Source organism: Falco rusticolus, chromosome 8 (genome assembly GCF_015220075.1).
Source record: "Falco rusticolus isolate bFalRus1 chromosome 8, bFalRus1.pri, whole genome shotgun sequence".
NCBI lineage: Eukaryota > Metazoa > Chordata > Aves > Falconiformes > Falconidae > Falco > Falco rusticolus.
The window spans coordinates 59,931,451-59,955,632 of record NC_051194.1 but is presented as its reverse complement, the minus strand read 5'-3'; the positions used below and the strand labels follow the sequence as shown (position 1 = coordinate 59,955,632).

The 24,182-nt window shown below is 39.0% G+C and overlaps 1 protein-coding gene across 3 annotated transcripts in view; it reads right to left on the bottom strand.

The window, feature by feature from the left end:
- The window catches only part of DIP2A (disco interacting protein 2 homolog A), a 121,876-nt gene that overhangs the window by 70,955 nt on the left and 26,739 nt on the right, over positions 1-24,182 (bottom strand). For all 3 annotated transcript variants that reach the window (XR_005105950.1, XM_037398581.1, XM_037398582.1), the window contains exon 2: positions 14,970-15,041. Coding sequence is in view for 2 of the 3 variants with exons in the window: in XM_037398581.1 (XP_037254478.1) it covers positions 14,970-15,041 (72 nt within the window). In the remaining variant the exon portion in view is untranslated. The remainder of the gene's footprint in view (positions 1-14,969; positions 15,042-24,182) is intronic.

Genomic DNA, 24,182 nt, shown 5'->3' with positions numbered 1-24,182 from the left:
CAAGTAACTGCAGAGCCTTGGAATCAGGACACGTAAGACCACAACCAAGCCCCTTTCCCACTCTGTGATCCCACGTGCCCAGCAAAGCTGTCAGCATAATCCATGATGAATGACACTACTGTGTCTGGCACAAGGGTTTAGTCCTTGAACATATGGGGAAAATAAGATGGAAAATGAGCTAACTGGTATAATCAGCAAATGACAAGCTGCACGTGGGACACTCCCAAGCCATGTGCAACTTAAGCACTGCTATTTGGCCACAACAGCACTGGGGGCAGGAGGAGTGGGGAAGAGAAGGGGCCACAAATAAGCAAGAGGGTACACGAAAGCTTACTAACTTCAAAAACAGAACCCTCTTGTCCTCCAACAGTTACAGAACAGATTTTTGTGGATCACAGGCAGGGCAGGTGTATTTTGATGGAATAATAGAACCTCAGAAGTTCCCTTTAAATTAGGGTGCATTACAAAATCAGCAGCACTGTTGGAAACCACAATTGTGTTTTCTTCAGGTTGTGTCCCTTTTTATTTTCTCAAAGAAGGTGGTTTCACACCATAGTGCAAAAAATACCAAGGATAAATCTGAAAAACATCACTTTTTGGTAAACTGCATCTAACTCTTAGGCTACACAATTACATGCCAGAAAAAAATCCTGTTCCACAAGCTTGGTGAAGTTAATTTATTCTGGTACTATGCAAATCATTACCTTTGCCTTCAGCAAAAACAGCTGGGTAATTAGGCTAACTCCCCCCATTCACACTGCAGATCTTTATAAAAATAACATTTTAAGAACTATACACTAAAGACATTTGATCCACTATCACTGTATTTTGTCCATTTTTAACTTACCCAAGGCTATCAAGAATGAAAAGTCGTCTTAAAGAGTCCACTTGTTCCAATTAACTGAACAATTCACTTCTACAGGATGAAACTGAAGTTAATATTTGAATTATAACTGTATTTTTCCATCCACTAACTCTGGAGAATCACGACTAACACTGACATTTCTATCAGTTCTGATTTATACAAGCAAAAATTGTTTTACTATAAGAGCACGGAACAGTTGACAGGACAACGAAGACTGCCAGCATTGCTGGGGAGGATGCCTAGGTAAACACACCTGGCATCAGATAGGCAAGAGATAAATATTTCAAAAACATACTTAGCAAAAGCACAAACTTTATTGCTAGAGGACTCTCCTGGGAATCCACATGCAGAGCTGTTGCCCTATTGACACTTTCATCTCATCTGCTTAAGATGTGACGACTTAACAGCAAACTCAACTGCTTTTAAAGACTTTCACCAGTGTCTCAGCAAAGCCTTATTTGTAACAGCTATTAGACATTCAAATCTCATTACCCTCACAAAAAGACTGATCTTGAAATTCATCTCCCAAAACACAAATCTGGACAAAGTAACTTCAGTCCTAAACTAGGTTAATTTATATGAGGTAAGTTGTATCAGTTAACTAGCTGAACCTTTCAAAAGTATTCTCTTCCAAGGCTTAATGGTAAATTGAAAAGTAAAACCATAGGAGTTAAAATGGCATGGCAACAATTCCCTCATCTCAGTTCCACTTGCATCGCTACCCAGTTATGTATCATGCCTCCAAGCATCCACAATCTGCAGAAGATGACGTTATCATACTGAAGAGCTTTGCAGAGAGGAGAGGGAGGCCAAAGAGGAAACTTCAGGCTCTGCATACACTATTAAACCTTTCTGCAGCTGTTCAACTGGATCTAGAAATAAGAAAGGAACAAAAGACAGCAACTAGGTTCAAAGTACTGAAAGAAAGGAAAAGGGGTATGACAAGGCAGAAAATAAAACAAGTGTGGGAAACTCCCGGTCTGGCTCTAGGCCAGCCTTTCGGTCCATCCAGCCCTACCTTCTCTGCTGTCTCCTCCGCACCCAGCACCCTGCTCTGCCCAAAGACCGTGGCCAGCCATCCAGGCTGCAGCACACTCCTTCCCTTACTGGCCCTCCAGCCCCAGGCTCTTCAACTCATCTCTTCCAACCCTGACTCTGGTTTCTACCCTCTCTCCATGGATTCAAGCCCTACAGACCTCCTGTTCATATTTCTATGCCGTGGTCTGTTTGCCACCCCCAGTCACACAGGGCCCCTACCAAAAATCGGAAGGTTTTTGCCAAGGACTACGGTATTTCTTAGTTGCCTTTGCCTGCCCTAAAGCAGAGGGAGCTTTGGAGGTTCCGTAGTTACAGACCTGTAGTCTACAAGAATAGGTAAGGTCGCTCCTGGCAGTTTTTTCAGCCACTTATTAATGCATGCAAGGAGCAAGGGCAGGGCCCGGTGCGCTGGAAATCGCCTTTCCTTCCTCATTAGTACCACTTCATATATCACAGCAGAAGATACGCATTGGTGCCTAGCACCTTCACATAAAGTATCTGCGTGCAACCACCTCATTTCACCGTCACTAGGGCACCTCCTACTCCAGCCTTCTCAAGCAAAGCTGTGTAGCTGTGCTAATGCATACCTAGCTGAAGTACAGCTCCACAATAACAGTCATAGTAATTCCAGATTTCTTGAAATACAGTTACTTCCCGTTGAACCGTTAAAGGAAAAAAAGCAAACTCTTCTCACAAAAATGACCCTGAGATGCTGAAGTTTTACATGAAACACATACACTGCGTTCCAGATCTTTTCATAGAAAATTTAAGGCAAGAACCTAAATGGAAATTACTCCTCAAGAGACTGGAATCTGAGGACTGAGGACTTCTCTTTACTTTTTGGTCTGGTAAGCCTCACCTCAGTAAGCACCCAGTTTCTTCTCAGATCATAGTTTAATTTTATCATTCTTTGCTGTCATACCACATTCCAGAACATGTTACCTGATGCGCATGTTATTGTCTTCAAGTTCTGAAACAATTATGTTTTTGCACCTTCTGGGTCAGTGAAATCAGCAAGGTTCTACCCAATGTAAAAACAACCAACCACAACAAAAGGCATCCTATACATGCATTATGTTTGACAACCTTCTACTGTTCTGTACATCTTCCTCTACTCAAGGAAGTACATTTCAGCTTGTAAGTTTCCACACCAAGAAAATGAAACAGTTCAAAGGGCACTATTACTTTCCATTAAAGCAAGCATACAACAGCAGCCAAAAATACAAAAGCACAGAAGACACTTGTTACAAATTCAATGAATCCAAATACTAGCCAGGAAACTAAACTGTCTCCATGAAAATATCAACAGCAAGAGACATGTTTATTTAAACATTATGACAAGGCTAGTAAGCAGAACACCTACATATCATTAGCTAGAATTTTTATTTCTCAAAATAATAGTTCATTCTAAGCAACAGTTCAGGACACGCTTCACAAGCAGCCCAGCTTTCCTAACATAAGCAGATTCTGCCTGTCAGTCACAGCCCAAATTAATATAAATTACTGTGCCACGCAGCACAGGTCTAATCAAAGCAGGCAGTAAAAGAAGCAGAAGCCAGATATGAAAAGCCTTCATGGCAGAAAGTCAGCAAAATCAACACAAGGAGCAAGGAACAGCCAGTGGAGCACAGCAATCAGAGGAGGATGCTGGCTACATAGCACCTGGCTCCAGCAGGCAGCAATGGGACAATGCAGCCCCCAGACCTTGGAAGATCCCTGTTAAAACACAGTCCTTGCTTGGCTATCAGCTTTCAAGGTGATGTTGGCCACAACACTCAGGTAAATTTGGTTGTATTAGCTGAGCCAGCACAGGCAACGTCTATTTAAGCACACTAACCAGAAAACATGAAAGCAAGCTACCAAGGATGACTGACATAAGCACATTTTGGGTTCCTGACGGGAACAGAGCGCTTACATTGTTAGTTCTAGAAAAGTACAAGGCATTGTCTATCAAAAAAGACACGCCTCTGAAACAGCAGCAACGCTTCATAAGCACAAGGAAGCATGAAGGGCTACCACCTACAGAACACGTCCAAGGAAACCAAAACCTACAAATCCTGAATCAAAGTCCACTTTGTTTCTCAGAAATACATTATTTCTAGATAAAACTCTGAGATCACAGAAATGTAGCTTTTAATTTTGGCATTTTTTAAAAACTATTTACCTCACTGTTTCCTATAACATGAAATCCTTCGAGCTTAGCATGCTGCTTAACCATTTGCTCTTGACTGCGTCAGAAGATTTATGCCAAGACATATACTTCGAGCAGCTTCTAAACCATCAACCAAATATTCTATAACATTAAGATCCATACACAATACACCATCCTCAAAATAATATGATTATTAAATTCTATACTATCTAGGCAGCCTTTACCACTACTTAGGTGGTAACCACTGACCGATTACCAAATGAACCATGGAAAAAGATTTAACGGCTTGGACCTGACTACTTAAGTTCAGATTACTTCAGAGCCACCTGCCCTGCCTGAGGACTGACTGAATTATTTTTGTTTACCTGACAGAGTGAAATCACCAACATTTTGCTTCTTCCCTTGGCAGCAAGCTAAAAAACATTTGCCGTACCTAGACACATAAAGTTAGACTGGTGCGGGATGATTCTTAGATTTCATGAAAAACTAACTTATGACAAAAAAAAAAAAATAATCAAACCCCATAGTCAATCTAATAGCCTAATCTCCATATTCAAGCTCCCAAAAGAATGTACTATGAAATTCGGCCATAAGAGTGCAATACTAAAAAAATCACTCAATTAAAAAACCACATGAGCAGCAATCTCTTGCTATTTTCAGAAACTCTTGAGCAATGAATATATAAACAGCCTTTTCAACTAACCCACATGATCACATTACATTTTCCTGTATCTCATTTAAACCAATTACACTAAGATCCAACCAAATTAGCCTATTAAAATCCGGACATGCTTTGATCATAACTGCTTTACCTGTAATATAAAATAGGAGTTTAATTCAGTAGCATCAAGAAAGCTAACTGCCTCTTTTTTTTCCTATAGATGATAAGTGTAAGAAATTACAAATGCTATTGTAGACTTCAAGACACCAGAGTCAGTTGCACATTCCTTAGAGAAGGAGCTAAAGAACAAAGTACTACAGGGTATGTACAACTCATCCCACTCTAATCGGATGCTAGGCTGAAGTACCCACAGAGCGGTAAACGAAAATCATAGATACACAGAATCACAGAACAGCCCAGGTTGGAAAGGACCTCAGAAGATCATCTGATCAAATTTTTCATTGCAATAGAAAGGTCATCTATCCTTGTTAGCAGCAGAAACATTTATCAGACTAGAGAAATTCCAAAGGACTGCAGCCTTAAACCAGTTTCCCCTGCTAGCTGTCTATACCTTAACCCCTCTCTAACATGCCTTTCTATTCAGCACTGCTAATATGCACTGATAATTCGCCAAGTAATCAAAAGTATTACAGTGTAAGAAAAATGTTCTTTCATTTTCAGGACTTCATATGGTCAGTAGACATGTCTTCAGTCATACCAGGCTGCACCGCTAAGTTATCTTAAGTAATTATTTGATTATTTGATGCTTTAACTACAGAATTAGGATTTTTCAATGAAGTTACATAAAGCAATGAAAATGTGAGAAAAATGAAAGTATGGGACATGCCAGCCTCAACCAAAACTAGAGGAGGTTTCTTAATGATCTTCCCTTAATTTTTCTGGAGCAGAAAGGCTAAGGAAGAAAAGGGGAGAAAACAAGAGAAAAGAATTTTAATTACAGTGGAATAAAGTTACTCAGCAACGTGCTTCTCTAGCACTAACTAAATCTAGTGAAATAATTTACACAGATTGTTCTGTAAAGCAGCACCAGAACACTGGCTTCAGTTGCAATCTGATTTACACAGTAGAAGAGGCAATTTGAAAATAACCATTAACACTGTAAAAAGATCTGTAAAAAATCAGAATACTAAGAAAATGACCACCAACAGGCAAGAGGACAGATGCACACTATCTCAGGAGGATGCATGGCACAGCTGGCCAAAGGTCCTCAGACTTAGATCCAGTTCACCAAAACAGACAGAAAGTTCAGGGAGACAAGTTCCCTTGAACACCCAAGTAACTGGCCGCAGAGGAGAAAAAGAGGGTCAACAAGTAATTCAGGGGCATCACAGAGAAATCCTGTTTCTGTATTAGCAGCCCTAATAGAGGAGAAAAGTTTCCACAGAAGACTGCAGCAACCAAACAAAGATAAACTATTCCATAATGTGTCTGCTTGATAAAATGGCCAGATTTATTTTTGAGTTGATAGATGTTTCTCTAGGGGCAAGAAAAAAAGGAACTACTGTGTTAGGTGTTTCCATCATGAAGTGTCGAGATTTCTGACAGTATCAGGGAGAGCTGCATGATGACTTCCCACTTGCGTGTAAAGTTCTCACAACGTATCTGAACACTGTGTTGCAAAATATCGGAGATGAAGCAGCAGTAATAGTTCATGTAGGCACCAGTAAGGCAGGAAAGAGATTTTAGAGTTACAACTTGAGCTGTTTAGAGAAAGAGAGCTGACGACCAGCACCATCATGGTAGCATAATCATTCCTGCTAAAAGACAGGGAATTACACCAGGAGATGGAGACAACACGTGCCTGACAAAATCATGGAACAAAAAAAATATTTCCAGTTAATTGGAACTGATAAGCTTTTGGAAGAATAAGCAAGTACAGTAAGCAACAGAGCATGCGAAGTGTAAGGAAGTAAAATTAGCACTCATGGCAGACACCATCCCCCAGCTTCATCTCACTAACTAGATGAGTCTTGTCCTGTGTTTTAGACAGATCACTTCAGAATGTCTCCAATACATTCAATCCAAGTAAAATACTATTTTCCTTTACAAACATACGTTTCTTTTACAAATGCAATTGCCTCTTCCCTTCCAGCGAGGTTCCCCATTCCCCCCATCCCCCCCGGCATCCTTTGCTGATCCTTTGCTGGACCTTTAACAAAACTGATGCTCCCACAGTACTGCCTAGGAGATGATGGACTTGTACTACAGGCAAGAGCCAGAAAAACCCATGTGGGACCACCTCCCACTCCAGTCTCACATCTCAGCTTCCCCAGAGGGAATTTCAGCAGAAATACACTAACATGGCAGGGATGAAGTAGCACCTGCACATGTTCAGAGCAGAAATCCCTCAGCGAACACCCAACACCAATATCTTACTCGGCACAACACATCAAATGAAAAGGAACTGAGATTTCATGGTTGCTTTCCCTGCTCAGACAGTACCCAAGGAATTGGTCAGGATGTAGTCACTAACACTAGGTTTAAGCAAAGGGGAAAATGCTAAACGAGCTAGAAAAATTGGCTGGTTCTCTTATCCGGAGGTTTGTTTATGACAAGCCCTTTGTCAAACCTCTCAGCTGTTAAACTAACTAATTCCTATTTGACATTACCACACCCTTCTGCAAATATTTTGAGGAGTTTTGCAATATGATTCTTCAGGGCAGCCACCCAGCTTACATAACGCTGTTTATATTGAAGAATAAACTCTTCCCCTGATGTGATTTCACATAAATCCCCTTCCTTTTGACTGTGCCTTGAAGCCAAAGGAAGTTAATTTGTTTTCAAGAATATCAACATAACAAAAAGGAGTAACACCTTACATGCTTTTAAATATTTTTCGGGGTTTAATGACCCAAACAAAGGAAAAGCATAAGTGGAGCAGAGGAAACTGCAAAGCAAATCATACCAAAGTTTATGCAGCAATATAGTACCTTGTATTAGAACAAGTAATAGCTGGGGCAATGTCGATGAGAAAAAAAAACAACCTCAATTTCAGACATAATTCCTTTATCATACAAGTCCTGTGCATTTGTAGGTATTTCACTTTTATCAGACATACCAGCGCATTGCTTACAAGATCCCCGATGGCAAAATCTCCTTGTATTATGACTCGCAAGCAGTACTACCACTAATGATATTTGTGGTTCTTTAAAATTTTCAACCCACCTTTATAAGGCCCTCACTCATAAAGATGTTGATGCAGTAGAAAACATCAGTTCTTGATGCAAGTAAGTAAAGGACACTGACTGAATTTGTGTTTTAAGCCTCAAAGAGCTCCTTAAGACATCTATGAGAAAACAAGCTGAAATCACTTGTCCTTATTTTTAAAAAAATCTGAACCACCATGTGTTTTAATAAAAAAATACAAACAGCTTGTTTCCTTTAAGACTATACAATCTTAATTATTCTCCAACTTAAATATAACACAGTATTAGTAACAGAACTGAAAAATGTCTCTGCGTGTGTTAATTTGTGGCAGATTAAAGCACTATGAAAAACTGGCTTAACTGATACCATTGAATGACCATTAGACTTCAAGATACTCAGAGGCAAGGTTTTGCTGTGTTAAAGAGCAGCTCAGGTTACTTGATATTTATAAAATGCAACATCTAGAATCACTTTTAACTCAATAAAATAACCTGTGATTTGCTGCCATACAGGGGTTTGGGGTTCTTTGTATTTTAATACTTTTTTTAAAAATCCTGAATATTAGGAATAATGTTTTGTTAATGACAATCAATTCAGGGATTTTTGTTCTCACTAGTTACACTCCTACTCTATGAAAACGTACACTGGAGATCTGCAAGTATCTAAATTTAATCCACCACAGGAAAACTCCAGAATAGCAAGCTGATATTAGCTCTCAAGAATTAAGAGATGCAAAGCTTCACAGGGTAACAGCTTGCTTTTATGGGGCTGGGGGCAGACAGAAATACAAGAAGCTTGACCTGAACACACTGGGTTTTGTAGGTCCTATTTTAAACCAGATTTCACTCAGGTAAGCTTTCTCAAAACTACCATTAGCCTAGACAAGTACTTACGTTTGACAAACACACCATGTCCTGTAAATAACAGCTCTCGGAGAAAAATGAAGAACATGTGTTTTGTCAAGTTTATAAAGCAGAAACATGTCTGGGGTTTATCTACATATCCCTCCATTTTTGGTTTCTTCATATTTATTATATTTTCACTAATAGGTAAGCAGCAGTGGCAGCTGCACTATGGTTAATGTACCACTTATTTTCTGCCACAATAAATCCATAAATGCAACAAGAGTAAAAATTTGTTTGTCCCAAAGTTCCAAATACCTATCTTCACGTGAAATCTGATGGCTGAAGAGATGAGCATGATGTAAGAAAGCTAACAGAAATAGACCATTGTGTGCTGTGGCTAATTACAATCATGTAGGAGATGCAGAACACGTCTCTGTCATTGGATGATTCAGTGCAGATCCACTACTGACTGCAGAAGTATGGCCTCAAGCTGAAGCAATTACCTCCAAGTCAATAGAGGCCTCTTCCGTCATTTCAGGATTAGATGGAAATCAACCAATGTATTTTTCATGTTTGATTTTATCTCATTTCTTCTGCTTTCGCTTGGAAGTGTTTTTGAATCTTTAAGATCACCAGGTCCTAGCAGGTTCTTACAACAAATGTTTTATTTTTTGAGTACTTAAGCATATTTGAAGTACATTTAAGTACTTTTAAAAATCCCTTATGCTGCCCAAGACAATCTCTGAAATTCTTTTCCCAGCAGAGCTCTCTCAGTTTGGTTCTAGGTACCACACCAAGATCTGTCTTGGACTTTCTCAGAGAAGAATCTTGGAATTTATTCTCATTGTTCACACAAATGGCAAAAAAAGGGAAAGGAAAGCTTACATATATCTTCTGTTCTCCAGAAATACAGGGCATGCAAGCCCTGATGACCCTGGGGTGCCTTGGCTAGGAAGAGGTCCCTGACTTTCTGAACGAGTGCAGTGGTCAATCTGCAAACCCAGTAGCAGCATGGAAGGTGCGTCTCAACGGAACACAGGTGCTCAAGGCACTGGTCTTTGACAACTAGTCTACAACATGACAGCTGGCCTCTAACGCTAGCATTGTCAGCTAGTTTTCTCAACTGAAAGCCTATCGAGACCAGGAGGATTTGACTCCTGAAACATTCAAGAGCTAGGAAGAAAACAAGTAAAACACAGGCAAATAAAAAATGAATATAGAGCGCGCTATATAGCTATTACTATTAATTATATAGCATATATAAAATACATATTTTAGGTATTATATATGTAACAGTGCAGCTGGTTTATTTATATATATTATATATACTGCATTTAAAAATTTTAAACAGTTACACTGGCCAAGCTTTTACAACTACAGAAAATTCTCAAGAAACAGCTGGCAGGTGCACAGGAAACTACCACAGTAGCAAAGGATGGCGCCTGGCTAATTCCTATTTAACAAAAGGAAACACAGACTACCTCCAAGTGACTGACTGGCTACTGTCAGAACCTCTGAGGTTCCTATTTCATCTTCCCCTTTGGTTAAAATAGCTTTGAAATGGTTTCAAGTATCTGAGGTATCAGCACAATTCAGGTAATGGCACGGCAACCATAAAAAGAAATCTACAGTTACCCACATATCACACTTGAGTGCAGAGAAGAATTTTTATTTATTTCATATCCATCAGCTCATGACATTCCACTCCCTAACATGCATTTTTTAATGCTCCTATGACAAATGTAACTTCACAGGTAGAAGTTACGTGCTCTCCCAAGCACAGCAGAGATTGCTTATAATGAGGCTTTTGGAGTTGCCATTATCCCTGGTATTGTTTCTCATTCTGAGGTTATATTCCCACATCTGAGATTATAAAGTGATTCTAGAAGGAAACAGTTCCTTTAATCATCAAAATCTTCCTGAAAGCCAACAGAAAAATGACGATGAACATTGGCTACAAGGAAGAAAAGGGAGTACAGTATTTGCTCCCCATCATGACAGTACACTCCAGGATGCAAGTTACCAAATTTCACTACAAACACCGCCCATTTTACCATGGTATTTCCAAACCTTTTTACACCCAAGTTCTATCCGAATTCAAAATGGATTTTTGCAATGTGTCTGACACTGTACCCATTGCTCAGAAGCTTCACCTAGCAGCACGCCAGGTTGTCCACAGATACAATTATTTATTTCCTCAGAGTTTTATCTGAAATTTGGGTGCACGGGTTGACTGAAGAAACCCAGTACTGACTGATTATTGTTAAGGCTTGCTATTACTCAATAGTTGTTCTTAATTTTGCATAGTGCATTTGGTTGGATTAGTAAATGGTAACGTATTTTAGCTAGTATTTCCCTGTAACTACATAGTTTTATGGTTCCTAAGTAAAATCTTAAGATTTCTGCCAACTCCTCATAACTGCAGGTTTAGAACTTTAGAATGCAAAATGGAGCCTACTGGCATGCGATTCCTGAATACTAACACGTTCTACTTAATTTTACTATTAATTGAAAACGTGCTTTGCAAACACTTCCGTCTTCTATTCACCAAGCCCTCTGTGGGGTTATTTAACACTCTCTCTATAATGATTCGGTTCCCCACGGATCAGCTACACCGTGCAGCAGAAACTTAATGCAATCCATTGTACGTGGCATTGGAAGAGCAGGAGTTCTCATATGATTAGCTTTTACATGGCAGCTGAAGAGGTACAATATGGAAAATTAAACATCCAGAACTCAAACCTTATGACTATGAGTATGCTTTAAGACACAAAGATCATACAACTTCTTGGTTAATAAATATTTGTTAAAAGAAGATGCCATCAGCTACCCATGTACATCTGAATGCTATGAGTACAGATACCTGTCTCTAATTTCTAACAAGACCTAAGAATCACGTACCCCATAAATCACCGAAAACCCTGTCCACATTCAAGTCTCAGTTGGAGAACCTACATCAGATTCACAGAACAGTAACTCTCTCCTCTCAGTTTAAACCATCTCTTTCCACAGTTGCTTCCAAACCTGTGCCACCACTTTCTTCTTTCTTTACAAGTACCACATCAACATGCAGTCCTCGAGTTCTCTAATCATTTCATATTTCATAAACTTGCAGTAATCAAAACCTTTCATTTCAAACAATCTTCCCATTACTCCTTTTTTTACTTTCCTGCCTCTCAGAGGAATTCTATTTCTTCATCAGTACTTTTGCTGCCCACCCTACATTTTGTTAAAAGCCTTAAAAATCAGCAGAATTGTACTATCAGTTTTGTAACAAAACAAGTAGAGCTAGGTATCGATGCTCTATGAGGAAGACATCAGGTTTTGTGAAATTCAAATAATTACTGGAAAACATGAGGTAAAGACTGCTGACCAGTCAATTTTATCTCATAAACCAAGAGAGAAAAGATGACAATGCATGTACTTGGAAGAGAAACAATGACCAAATCAGCTTTAACAAGACACAGGTTACTGGTCCTTGGGATGGTCAACTCACAGACTACCTCTTCAAATCTAAAATGCTGGCATCCATCAGTCTGCAGAAGCTTGATGGATAATGGGAAACTTAAGCAATCCTGTCAGGAGTGCTACTGAACAAAGGCCATTACAAAAAATCCTGCAATCAAATTGTTAATGATAAAAAATTACTTCAGGCTCAAAGCCACTGGGACTCCCACACATTAATCTGAGCCACACTGAAGCTGCATCAATTAACAAAATTCCAAGCTAGAACTGGGTTAATGGAACATATGTCAGGAAATTGAAATAAGTAAGTAGTTAGCTTAGGATTTTAAGTAAACTTTGTCTTTTTGTCAGAGTAACATTCTTTGTGCTCAGAGGCGGACAGTCGGCTCACTCTCTTTTTTAGTATATTAAAGCTAGATGCCTGTCAACTTAATGAAAAGCTAGGCAGAAGTCGTAAACAAATCAGGTAGGTATTTCTTAGAAAATGTGATATCAAGCAAGTAGGACAAACCACAGGATCAGCTAATTTTCAACCACTCCTTAAAATGATTTGGCAAAACCTGACTAAAGAAGAAATTTTAAGCAGCTGGAAATCTAAAGGGACCTAGGATTCTTCGCTGAGTGTAATACCAGATCACAGACAAACTAGGAGACTGCTGCGCTGCACTGTCATCTCCTTAGGACATGCTTTCTTACAATTATAGTCCAGGATGTTAAGGTGTTAACCTAGATTCTATGAAGTCACTACTGAGTGAAATACTCCTGAACACCTCAAGTTTGAAAGAGAAGCTTCAGTGAAAAACAATTCTAAAAAACTGCCATTAACATATTTTCCCTACTCCTTTTGTTTTTTTAATTCCAAAGCTGTCTAACAAGTCAATTCTGTAGTTTCATACACTGCTTCAGCCGACTGAGTTCCTGAATGAGCAGGTTACCTAAACAGGATATTACAAAACACCTTCAGAAATTATACAGGTATCACAGCAGGCTTCTAGAGCACACAACTGAATTTAATCTGTCTAACAACCCTGGAAATCCTGCACAGGAGTCAGTGTTGCTTCTAAGACCCCAAGAGTTAGAATATGACAGAGTCAGCAGTATTCATGCCGAAAAGGGGAATAAAGGTGCTTTACACTGCATCCTAGCTTTAAAACTTACTTTAAAAGTATGGAAGACAAAGTGCTGTACTTCTCTAAGCTACACTTAGGAGCTCAGACCTTGAACAATTTATGCAGTCTTTCAGTTTAAGGGTTGAGAGGAAATAAAACATAATATATAAAAAATCCCCATCAATAGAGAGAAGACACGGTAAATCAATGGTTATGAGAGATTAAAACAAGAGACAGAAAAATCTGAAGACACGACTTTCTAGTAGACAGAGTTCCCTGACAGAACATTTCTCACAACTGCTAATCCTCAACCAAAATCCACACTTAGCCTGGTCTCAAAATCTTTAAGCTGAGCTGGAGGACAGTGTATTTTGAACAGAAAAGCGAGACAGCTCCTTAGCGAAAAATGGTGTAAGGAGGAGAAGCTGTGGCAGGTAAAGCTAGAGCTAGCTGCTGACTGCAGTATTTATCAAAAAAGACCAAACTGCTGCTATTCAAGGAATAAGCCATTTTACAGAGGTGAGTTAAGTCCTGTATGGTCTACAGAGTACTATAAATTTGCTAAGGGAAAAACTACAGCTGTTCTTAAAAAACAAAACACAACAAAGAGAACCACTAACAACACAATGAACCTGTGCTAAGAAACCCGATGATGAAACACTGTTTAACGCCACACGCGTACCGTAAAACTTTTTCTAAAACACAATTCCTCAGCAGTCAGCAGAACTCATGAGAATAAAGCTTTTGTATATCCTGCTATGGAGCCGCAGGGGTCACTACATCAAGATTTCAAAAGTAAAAGAGACTATCATCTAGTTCAACAACATGCACAAAAAACTGTCCGGAGATGCCCGTTTCTCCTTCAAATCAGTAACTTCTGTACATATCAGAACCAAAACAGGATGAAAATCACAGCAGCAAGTCCTCTGTTCTCTGATCTGAAAGCATAAACTAACATTGTAAATTAATACCAGTTCTTCTTCTCTCACCTACCTACAGTGTCTCGTTATCCGTTCCACCCACCTCTGTTGTCTTCTCATTTTCCCTTATCTCAACTGGAGTCTCTCAAACTACAGAAGAATTGGCCTAGGGTTATTATACAAGGCCAAGGCTCAATGGCACCACAACAGCTTTAACGCCAAGTGATTTAAGTGTCCTAATATAAAAATAAATTTTAAGAGTTTGGCATTTAGCTTTTGGCCACTGAAGATAAAGACTGATGATAACCAGCTTAAGAAGTAATAGTTTGTAATAAAAGGTCAGTATTTTGAAGAAATTGGGGCAGGGGGAGGCAGAGGGCATGTGCAAAAAAGGACACTAAAGAACAAGAGTGACAACTAGTGATTGTTTTCATTTAATGAAACTGGCCAACTTGCTTTCAGGAATAACTTTACTCATCTTTAAAGTTATCTTGAAGTCTTGGATGCAGTTCTCAAACTAAAGTTTGCTGACAAAAATGTTACCACTTAACATTTCACAAAACCCCCACATTTCAGACCACATTTTCTCTTGTTCTGCACTTCTCTTGTAGCCATTTTCTACTACTGGTTAGATGCCAGCTCAATCAAATGCTATTAATTCATCTATTCTATTTAGTGAGAACTTTTCCATTACATATTTTCACAGATCTAGTGCAAAAAGGTGTAACTTATATGCAGTCTCTTACCTTGAATTAGTGGTATGTACCGTGCTAACAGCTTTGCTCTTTTCTTTTCATAGCCTTTCTGAGTGATGTCTCCTAAAGAAACAAAAAAAATAAATTTATATTGTTTTGAAAAGTTTTTAAATAAGCCTTCTCATTTTCATGATACCTATGATTAAACTCGCTCACTTTGAATCAGTCACATTAGCAACAAAGACCTGGGCCTGTCAGAGACCTTCACGGCCATACACATACCAGCCATGCAGCACAATCTGTGCACATATGAAAATGAGCGTCTTGGAGATATACAACAGAGGAATAGTGGGTTTGTCTACAGCACCTGTGCTGAACCTGGCTCTGGAGATATTTACCGTAACACAGAACGCAGCACAAAAGACTTGCAGGGTAGTGGAAGCCAATGAAGCTGACAAACCTGGCTCTGCACCCTTCTGGGGCATCAGAAATGCTCAATATACTAAGGCTTGAGAGAACATACCCTAGCACATCTGTGCAGTCCCTTTCAAACTCTACATCATGTTGCCCACTCCGCACCATGCAGCACATCAGAGTGTCTGTCCACTTTCAGATTCTAGGTGGTCATAATCTCCTTCTAGCACTAGTTTTTATTCACTGTTGTCGTCTGATATCCTGTTTTAAAACCGTATTGCAGAATCCACCAGTAAAAGATAAAGTCATTTTACACAGACTAGAATAAAAGGAAAACTTCTATAGAAACCCAAAATAAGTTTCTGAGCCATTTCAGAATCTGTACTTCCATTATTCTACCAACGGAACAAGGTGGCTTCACCCAAAACTAGCAGTAAGCTTAGTACAAAAAACGAACCCCACCAGAATTTTATTGCCTTTATCCTTTTTTTAGATCTCAGCATAGACATGAGAACAGTGATCTCAAATAGCTTAAAACCACACTCCCAAAAATCACATTTGCTTAAAGACTGAGATATCATGCAGTTCCACTAACAAAGTGGACTTTTATCTCTCCATACCCGGCAAATATATCAGAATAGCATGAAATATAATCAAGAATAAAGACATTAAAAATATCTGATTATATTTTTGAAAATGTACTCAAGTAGAAGGTGAGTTTTAGAAATTTCGGCAGATAATTACCTTGACTTTAATTAGGAAACAAACGTAAAATTTTACATTTAGATCTTTGCTTCAAGCACATTCTTCCAGCAACATACTGGTGAAAGAACATATCAAAGCAAACTAAGGAGGAAGGGGAATAAAAAAAAAAAAAGCATGAATTACATATATGGATTAAGTAAAACCGCCTACCTCTGGCAATTTGCTTTCTGCCAAACCTTAAACTTTTTTTCTACCCTAGTCACACAAGGAATCGAAACTTAGGGCAGCAAAATTAAAAAATAAAGAAATAAAAATCTGTGAGTCTTAGCACACTTAGTGCTTGAATGGATTTATGTCTTGCATTTGACAGAACTCCAAGAATTCTCTGACCTCAGTTATCAGGTGTGCAGTAAGAGCCGACAATGTGCCCTAGACCTGGGATTTTGCTGGGTTATTTGTCTTCATCATTACCGGAGTTTTCTGCAGGCAACCAGCAGAAAGAGCAGCATGATTTACACTGGATTCATCCCCTTCGGAAATGAAGCTATAAAATTATATATATGTAAGATTGACTGTTACTAGTAACAGTCATTTTTAATTCGTCCGGACGAGTGATACGGCTTAGGAATGAAAACAAGAAAAAAGAACCCCTTTTCCTCAGTCAGATTTTACACAGAAAAGTTCTTACTCTGCATTTTAAAATGTTTCTTGGGTATCTGCCTTAATACAGAAGGGTTGGTTTTGGGTTTTTTTGTTTAATGTTGTCCATAGCAGTATGTGCTCTAAACACATTTCCTCAAATATCCAGCTCCCTTCCGCATCAGAGGACACTGCTATCAGAAACAAAGTCACTTCATTCTAACATCCCCTGCAATTAAGTGAACCTTAAAGGTCCTTTCCAACCTAAGTGTTTCTATGATTCTATATGCATCATTTAAAGTTACTGACAGCATGCCAGAACAAGAAGTGAGAGCTTGAAGACACTCTTCAAAACAGGTAAGAAAAAAACATGCAATTGCTGGAGTGCTTCAATCATTGCAGGTATTTCAACCTACAACCAAACAGAATCTATCAAGTTTTTTCTCATAAAAACATAAAAACTGTGTAAATATTTAACATAAAATTTGAACACAAGACAGAAATGCTTTGGTTACCATTCTTCTTGAGCAGAAATTTTTTTAGCATAAGAAATACAGAAATACAGTTTTTAAATATGTATATATATGTATGTTATATAGTCATATCAAAACAAGAATGAAATAAAAACAAAACTAAAACCGCAAACACTTGAGCAGATTTTTGTGCCTGGGAACAGCTGATCAAAATCGCAAATTACACTCCAAGTAATTTCTACAAAGAAAGAAAAAGGGTACCAAAGAAGATGCATCGCTTTTAGCTGGGGTCAGGGGGGAACCCCACAAACCACCAGACAAGAAGCGCCAGGAGAAAGAACAGTTTATCTTACAGCATAAGTAATTTGGAACGCTAAAGCAATCTCAGCAAAATCCTTTAAGTGACAAATGCTGCACGCAACACAAATTTGCCATACCGTAACTTCACAGCTTCATAAATGATCCAAGTAATTCTTAAATCAAACCTCTACGCAGATCAGCCACCTTGCCGGGTATCACCCAGTTGAAGAGGTATGCCATGGAAGCAGCACATCAAAAGAGAGGGTTGAAAAGAAAGTCTCATTTAAACCAGAATATCTCAAACTTTGGCATCTCACCGCATTTGGAAATTCTTTGATTTTGCTGGAATGCTGACTTGGAAGAATTTTCCTTGAATCAGGTTAAGAGAAGTCCAAAATCAAAAGCATCTCTGTCGACTTTTGCAGCCCCAATGGCAAGTCAGACTTCGCTGCCTAGCAAAGCTTTTCTTTGTTCCTTTCTCAAAGGATTGGGGGTGGATTCCTCCTGACACTTGCTCCCCACCCCCTCGCCCTCAGAGCCTCAGTGGGATTAACCCATCATTTGGGGTCCTTTGTGATCCCTCACCTCTTCCAAAAAAAGCCGCTTAGCCACATCTGGTATGTTGGGGCCACAGCTGCTGTCATTTAGCCTCACTTTCTCTCTAGTTATTAGATTACACAAAAGCAATATGAGGTTCCTCAGTCTCAGCAAACCAGCTGGGAAGCCTGGATAAAGCTAGACACTGGGTTAAGCAGTTAGTTCTCCGCCTGGAATATCTGTCATATTGTAAAATACATCAGAGGTGCCAAGAAAATTAATCTAGGCAGAGATGAAAGTGTTAGCATTTCATAAAATTATCTATAAAAATTATTCTTTGATTAGTACAGAAAGAATCTGACATGCGGTTACCCCAAGCCTACCCAGGCATGTTTTTATTTCAGTGTTAGCACTATAGCTAACAGAATCTTAATGCTAAATTACCTAAATAAGTTACCTGCATTTTATTGAGTTTTCATGAATTATTTTTCATTGGCTACCCACTTGCTGGGTTCCAAAATTTCAACTAGCGTATTTTCAATTCTGAAAAGTAGGTGGTGAACACTAAGTGCTTCGACACTCTTCAAAACCACATGAAAAGGAAACAAGCCCATGTTTTACTGCCTCGATACAGCTGCCGTGCCTCATGGCACCGCAAAATCCTGACTTTGTAATCTCAAGTATTTTACTGTAGCTCTGCCCATTGGATGACAGTGCTTAGCAAAGGCTTTTTTTAAGTAGGAATTGGTCATATGTGAGCTATGTAGTTCATAAATAAACACAACGTGCCTAACCGAGAACATTATTTCCTTCATCACCACCAGAAAAGGACACTCCAAAGTGCAGCAGCCTCTTCTCCTCAGTGCATGAACATACAGGGCAGAGCACATTCAGTGCTGGTCCAGCTCCTTCGTAGCTTTGTATCCCTACGCTGACGAGTCCTTGGAGGCTTCTGGCGGAGGAGGGAAGATGAGCGAGACACAGACAAACACTGAACAGCTCATGGAAAGGTGAGCTTTCTATGAAGGCAGCAACTTCTCCAGTCCTATCAGTAATATGCACTTAAATTATCACTGGGAGCAGCTGTAGGAAACCATGCACCACACTGTGCTGGCAGAAGGTCTCAAGAGTCTGTCATGCAAACGCTCTCTACAAGGTGACTGTGTGTACCACACTCTGTGAGAGCCTAGTACTTGCTAAAGTAAGGAAATGGCTCCTGGCTGTGAATCTGCAGAGGTCAAGAACAGGAACATTTCTAAATGAGATGACTGTGCATTAAACATGGACGAAAAGAGTAAGACACGTTAGATCTGCAAGATGAAACCCTTAAGGATTCCAGTGTTTAGCCACTGGCAAACACAATCACAATCTCAGATATATCAACAGATCACTGCAGAAACTTCCGCCAGCTCCTTCAGTATAAAGTAAAAGTCAAGGGTGTGAACACTGGCTTCTCCCTAAAGAGGTGATTCTTGGATGGTTTGAGGAGGCGGCAAGTTGCCAGCCTAAAACATAACTCAAAAGTCACCCATGGAAAAATTTAAAGTAAATCTGCAGAGCTTCTGGGGACAGCCTGTCAATGAATTTTGAAGGGTTAGTGGAGTTGGAAGAATCAATTCAGCAGGCATCATTACTAATTCCACCCTTTAGACATGCCTGGTCAATGCTTTTGTTAAGTGAAACAACTTGCCAAGCTTTATTTTGCATCATCCTAGAAGAATTATAAAAGGAACACTGCATCACTATAAGATGTCAAGAAACTACAAGTCAGAAACAACAAAAAATAGCAAAAGAAATAATTACTCTGACATCTGTGATTTTTGTCCACTATGAAACAAAAATAATCAAGGCATTTTTAAGAACTATGATGACACATAACAATAAGGAAAACCAGTAACACTTGGTGTAACAGCTGGGGAATCAAAAGATGGTGCTGAGGAACATTGAACCACGCAGCCAGCAGAAGAAATGGCTCAGTTTCTCATGCTATCTGTCCTCCAAGTAAATGTGCCAACCAGTCCTGAGGAAATTGCTGGTAGTGAAAGCACACAGGAAGAGAAAAGAGACGCCACCAATACAAAGACTGACGACAACAAAACCATCAACGGATGGTTCGTCTCCCATGCTAACAGGGCAAAGCTCTGAAACTACAGCTGTTACAGCATGAAGACTGCAGAGAACATGAGCTTCTGAGTCATATCATGCACGTGCATTGCAAGCTTAAGCATTCTTGATACAGCCTCACACCGTGCCAATGAGAAATCATATCCAATATCGAGGGACAAAGTTCCTTAAGGATGCTTACTACTCAAAGGCTCAAAACCAATACAGGCAAGTAATATCTACTAACTGGTACATCTAATCTGTAATAAGGATGAAAAAAACATCTGAACAACAATTCCTGTCACAAAAAACTCAAGGATGCTGCTGTCTCAAATGTAGCTCTAAGAACTGCAGTAAACAGTGTGAAGAAAAAAAATCCACACTCCTATGAACACAACATTTACCTTTCCAGCAAGATGCATTTACAGTAGATCAGCAGCCTTCAGAAAGCCCTTGCTAGCAGTAAAAAACATGTAGAAGATTGACTATGGAGAGACAGCAGGATAAAGCTCTTCCTCAAGGGTGAGATGCATAGCCGTAGCCACATGTAATTCCTGAAATGAATGCCGAGTTATTATTCTATATCAAATCTATATTCTCAGTCATATATGATGCAAGCAATGTCACACATCCCTTGTTACCCAACTTTCAAACTCCAAGGTATGCCATTTGTTACAGCACCCTGGTAGCCAATACTGGTTGCTGATATCCTGAGGAAAAAATAGGGCGCGGTGCTGAAGTACAGTAGGATGGTTATATTTATGCCTAAACTGGTGGTCACAAACAGGGCCTTGAGGAAGAGGAGGAGGAAGAGGAGCAGCAGCTCTCCTGGGTGCTGAACAGCCTCAGCAGGCAGGGCCGTACATTGCAGGGCATCTTCGTGCTGTGGCACTGAAAAGCTGGCAAAAAGGCAAGGTCAGAATCTTCCCAAACAGTTGGCCTCCTATTAATACCAGATACCAAACCAAAGACCAAACCATAAAAATGCTTGCCAAGGTCGCCGCTTAACTGAAATTAACATCCCAAAGCCAAATATTATGAGGGTGTTTCGAAAGCCTAGCATTTTCTTTTTTGAAGATGAATGTAGCATAACTGTCCAAGTCTGCAGACATATCTCATATGAACATGGATTCTGACAGTTACACATAGTTAGGGTTGAAATATGTCCCTGAGGAAAGAAAGTCCCTGAAGATGAACCAAAGTTCAACATATAAATGCTTAAAGACAAACTGCAGAAATAGTGGAAAAGTTTAGCATCGGATTCTTTCTTCCCTAGTAGCTAAATTACCAGCAGTGTTTTGATGAACCAGCAGGACACCTCACAACTGTCTGTAAATAAGCAGTCTATTAAGTATTCTTGGTTCTACATTTTTAGTTACTCATATTTTTCCCATTCCAATCTTAACCTTTGATTCTTTTTCTAAAATTGTATTACAAGCTGTATTTTCATCATTAACTGAACTTTATACTGAAATAAGTTACTCTATAAAGATTAGTTAGACTGCTAAACTGAGCAGTTTGGGGTGGGTTTTTTTGTTAATCACGGTAAGTACATCTGTTTGCAATTGTTTGCTCTTCTATAAAACTCATGCTTTGCAATCACAGCTATAAAGAAGCACTTCTAACTTTTCATGTAACCTGAAGTCCATTCTGGCATGCAATTTCTAGTAAAAAGTCCCTTTTTTTTCTCCTCTACACAACATACCTTCATTCCAAGACTCATTCTATAGCACAGTATTTCAGCCACAGCTAAGCTTATGTTCATGTTGTCTTTGAAACACATGGAAAATCAGTCACCTGACAAGCAGGTGAAGCTTTATCTTTAAATATCCAGAAAAGAACAACACTTCCTTACAGATGTTAAGTTTGCAAAACAGTCAAACAGCAGTCCTTTATCCCAAATCACTGCTATTTTCTAAAGTCAGGGCTATCCATTGATGCCTTACTCTAGTTTGCATACGATGAGCTAAGTGAAGTGTGAAAATATCTTGATTATAATCTTTCGTATTATACGAATATGTTTAAAATGGAAATAAGTGACATCTGATCATTCTATATGGTGACACATTTGCCTAACCTGTAAGAAATTCTATTTCAAAGATCCTATTTTAAACATCCCAAGAGCATCAAGATGGCTTTTAAGCAGTATTAGAAGTTTAGCACAACTTTACCGAAAATCTGTTACTGGTAATTCTTCATTTGCTGCAGGACTTTCCTCCCTTTGACAGAATTTAAGTTACCGAAGTACAAAACCTGTCTGCATGTAAAAATAGTTACGTGGAGATACACAACTACTTAAATATACAGTTTCATTAAACCTTTGCATATACAATGAAAGCACTGAAACATCAAATTCTAGAAACTAGACAAATACTGACTAGCTAATTGCATGTATCTTAATGATAGAAAGGGAAGTAATTTTTATCAATGTGTTAGTAGTAGACCAAGTTTTCCACTTTGTGCACATTTACATAATGGGACTATCACCATTAATTGCCTTAGCATGCTTTCTCTTGGCCTAAACTTAGTCTGATTCACTCATCAGCAGTTTTGCTATTGGCAAAACAATGCCAAGTATGTTAGAATTTAAAAATTACATTCTGACACATTTATATACATACTTGTCACCTCAATGTTTCAAAGCAGTTGGTAGACAAAGGTGGCACTTTAAAATTTTACAAACTAAAAAAAAAGTCAAGGTGAATGAAGTATGCATTACAGTCAGGATGAGAAAAGTGTGCATTCCAGGTTATTCTGTTCTGCACAAATCCACACTTGTAAACTGCATGTGTATGTTGAAAGGCAAGAGAAATGCTCCTTTTTAAATCATGAGCTGCCTGGCTTTAAGCCATTATTTGCTTCATCTGCCAGGAGTCAGCATTTGACAGAGTAAAAGAAGGTTAAATAATTGCATCACAAAAGCAACCTGGCAAGTTTCCAGGCTCAGTTAGCCCAATTAATTAATTGTTCTTACACTGCTTCAGTAAATCCTTAAGCTCACTCCACAGGGAGACAGGAGAAGCTCAAACTCTACCACCTCCCTTCTAGCCCATAAGGGCTCTCTGTAGAATACAGGAACAGACTGGCAGATGCTGCCTGTACAAACATCTGTGGGTGTACCAGTCTGACCCTGGCTCCTACTCTTACCATGATTTAGAAACTAGTCCTGTTTTATGTAAGTTGAGATGTTTCCTTTCAGTGAAACATACTTTTATCTACCGTTGCACCAGGAAGACAAATGAAGAACCGTCTTCATTAAGCTTGTATTAAATTACACTTTGTATTTCCACAGCAGATACAAGCTTCAAAATACAATACACCCTGCAGACTTGTAAGCATGGAAACTGTTTTTGAAACACTTAATTGATATGTTCTGTAAAGTTGATTAGAATCTTCACCCAGAGGTTATGCACAAAATTTTTTGAACCAGATATAGCTTTCATATCTCATTATTATGTAAATCATAAGTGTTGCCATCCCCTTTAACAAGCTGAGGAAAGCTATACACATGGGGAAGACTGGTGGAAATCATCTGGTAAATTGGGAATGTACTGTCTGCTTCCCACAAAAGCCAACAAATGAAGGTGAAAAAAAAAACAGACTAGGAGTGGCAGATCAATGAACAGTATCTTTTAAATTCTGAGCTTAAAAAATATTTTCCTGACACAGATGAAAAATTATTTTGGTAAAATACAGACATGAAAAGCTTTTGAAAGGATTCTGTATGCATGCAATGTGTTCCCCTTTTCAACACTATTAAGAAAATGGCATTTCAAAATAACCAAAATTTCAGTGTACTGCAGAGATGAAAAAATTCAGACGTTTTGCTTGTCACCTCCTCGATGCATCAGGGATACAATATTAAAGCAGAATAATTATGCCTGGCATGTAGTAATCAACCATTATAATGAATTAGGCCAGAAATAATTGTCTGAACCAAGTCATTTTAGCCTAGAGCATGCAATGGGGAAGGAGCGGGAAGATGAGTTGCTGCTAGGTACAAAGATGCTTCTCTTCCCTTCACTTGGTTGCATTGACAGTTTCTATTTCTGTAACATTCCGGAGCAGCCTCAGACCACATTCTATTCTGTGG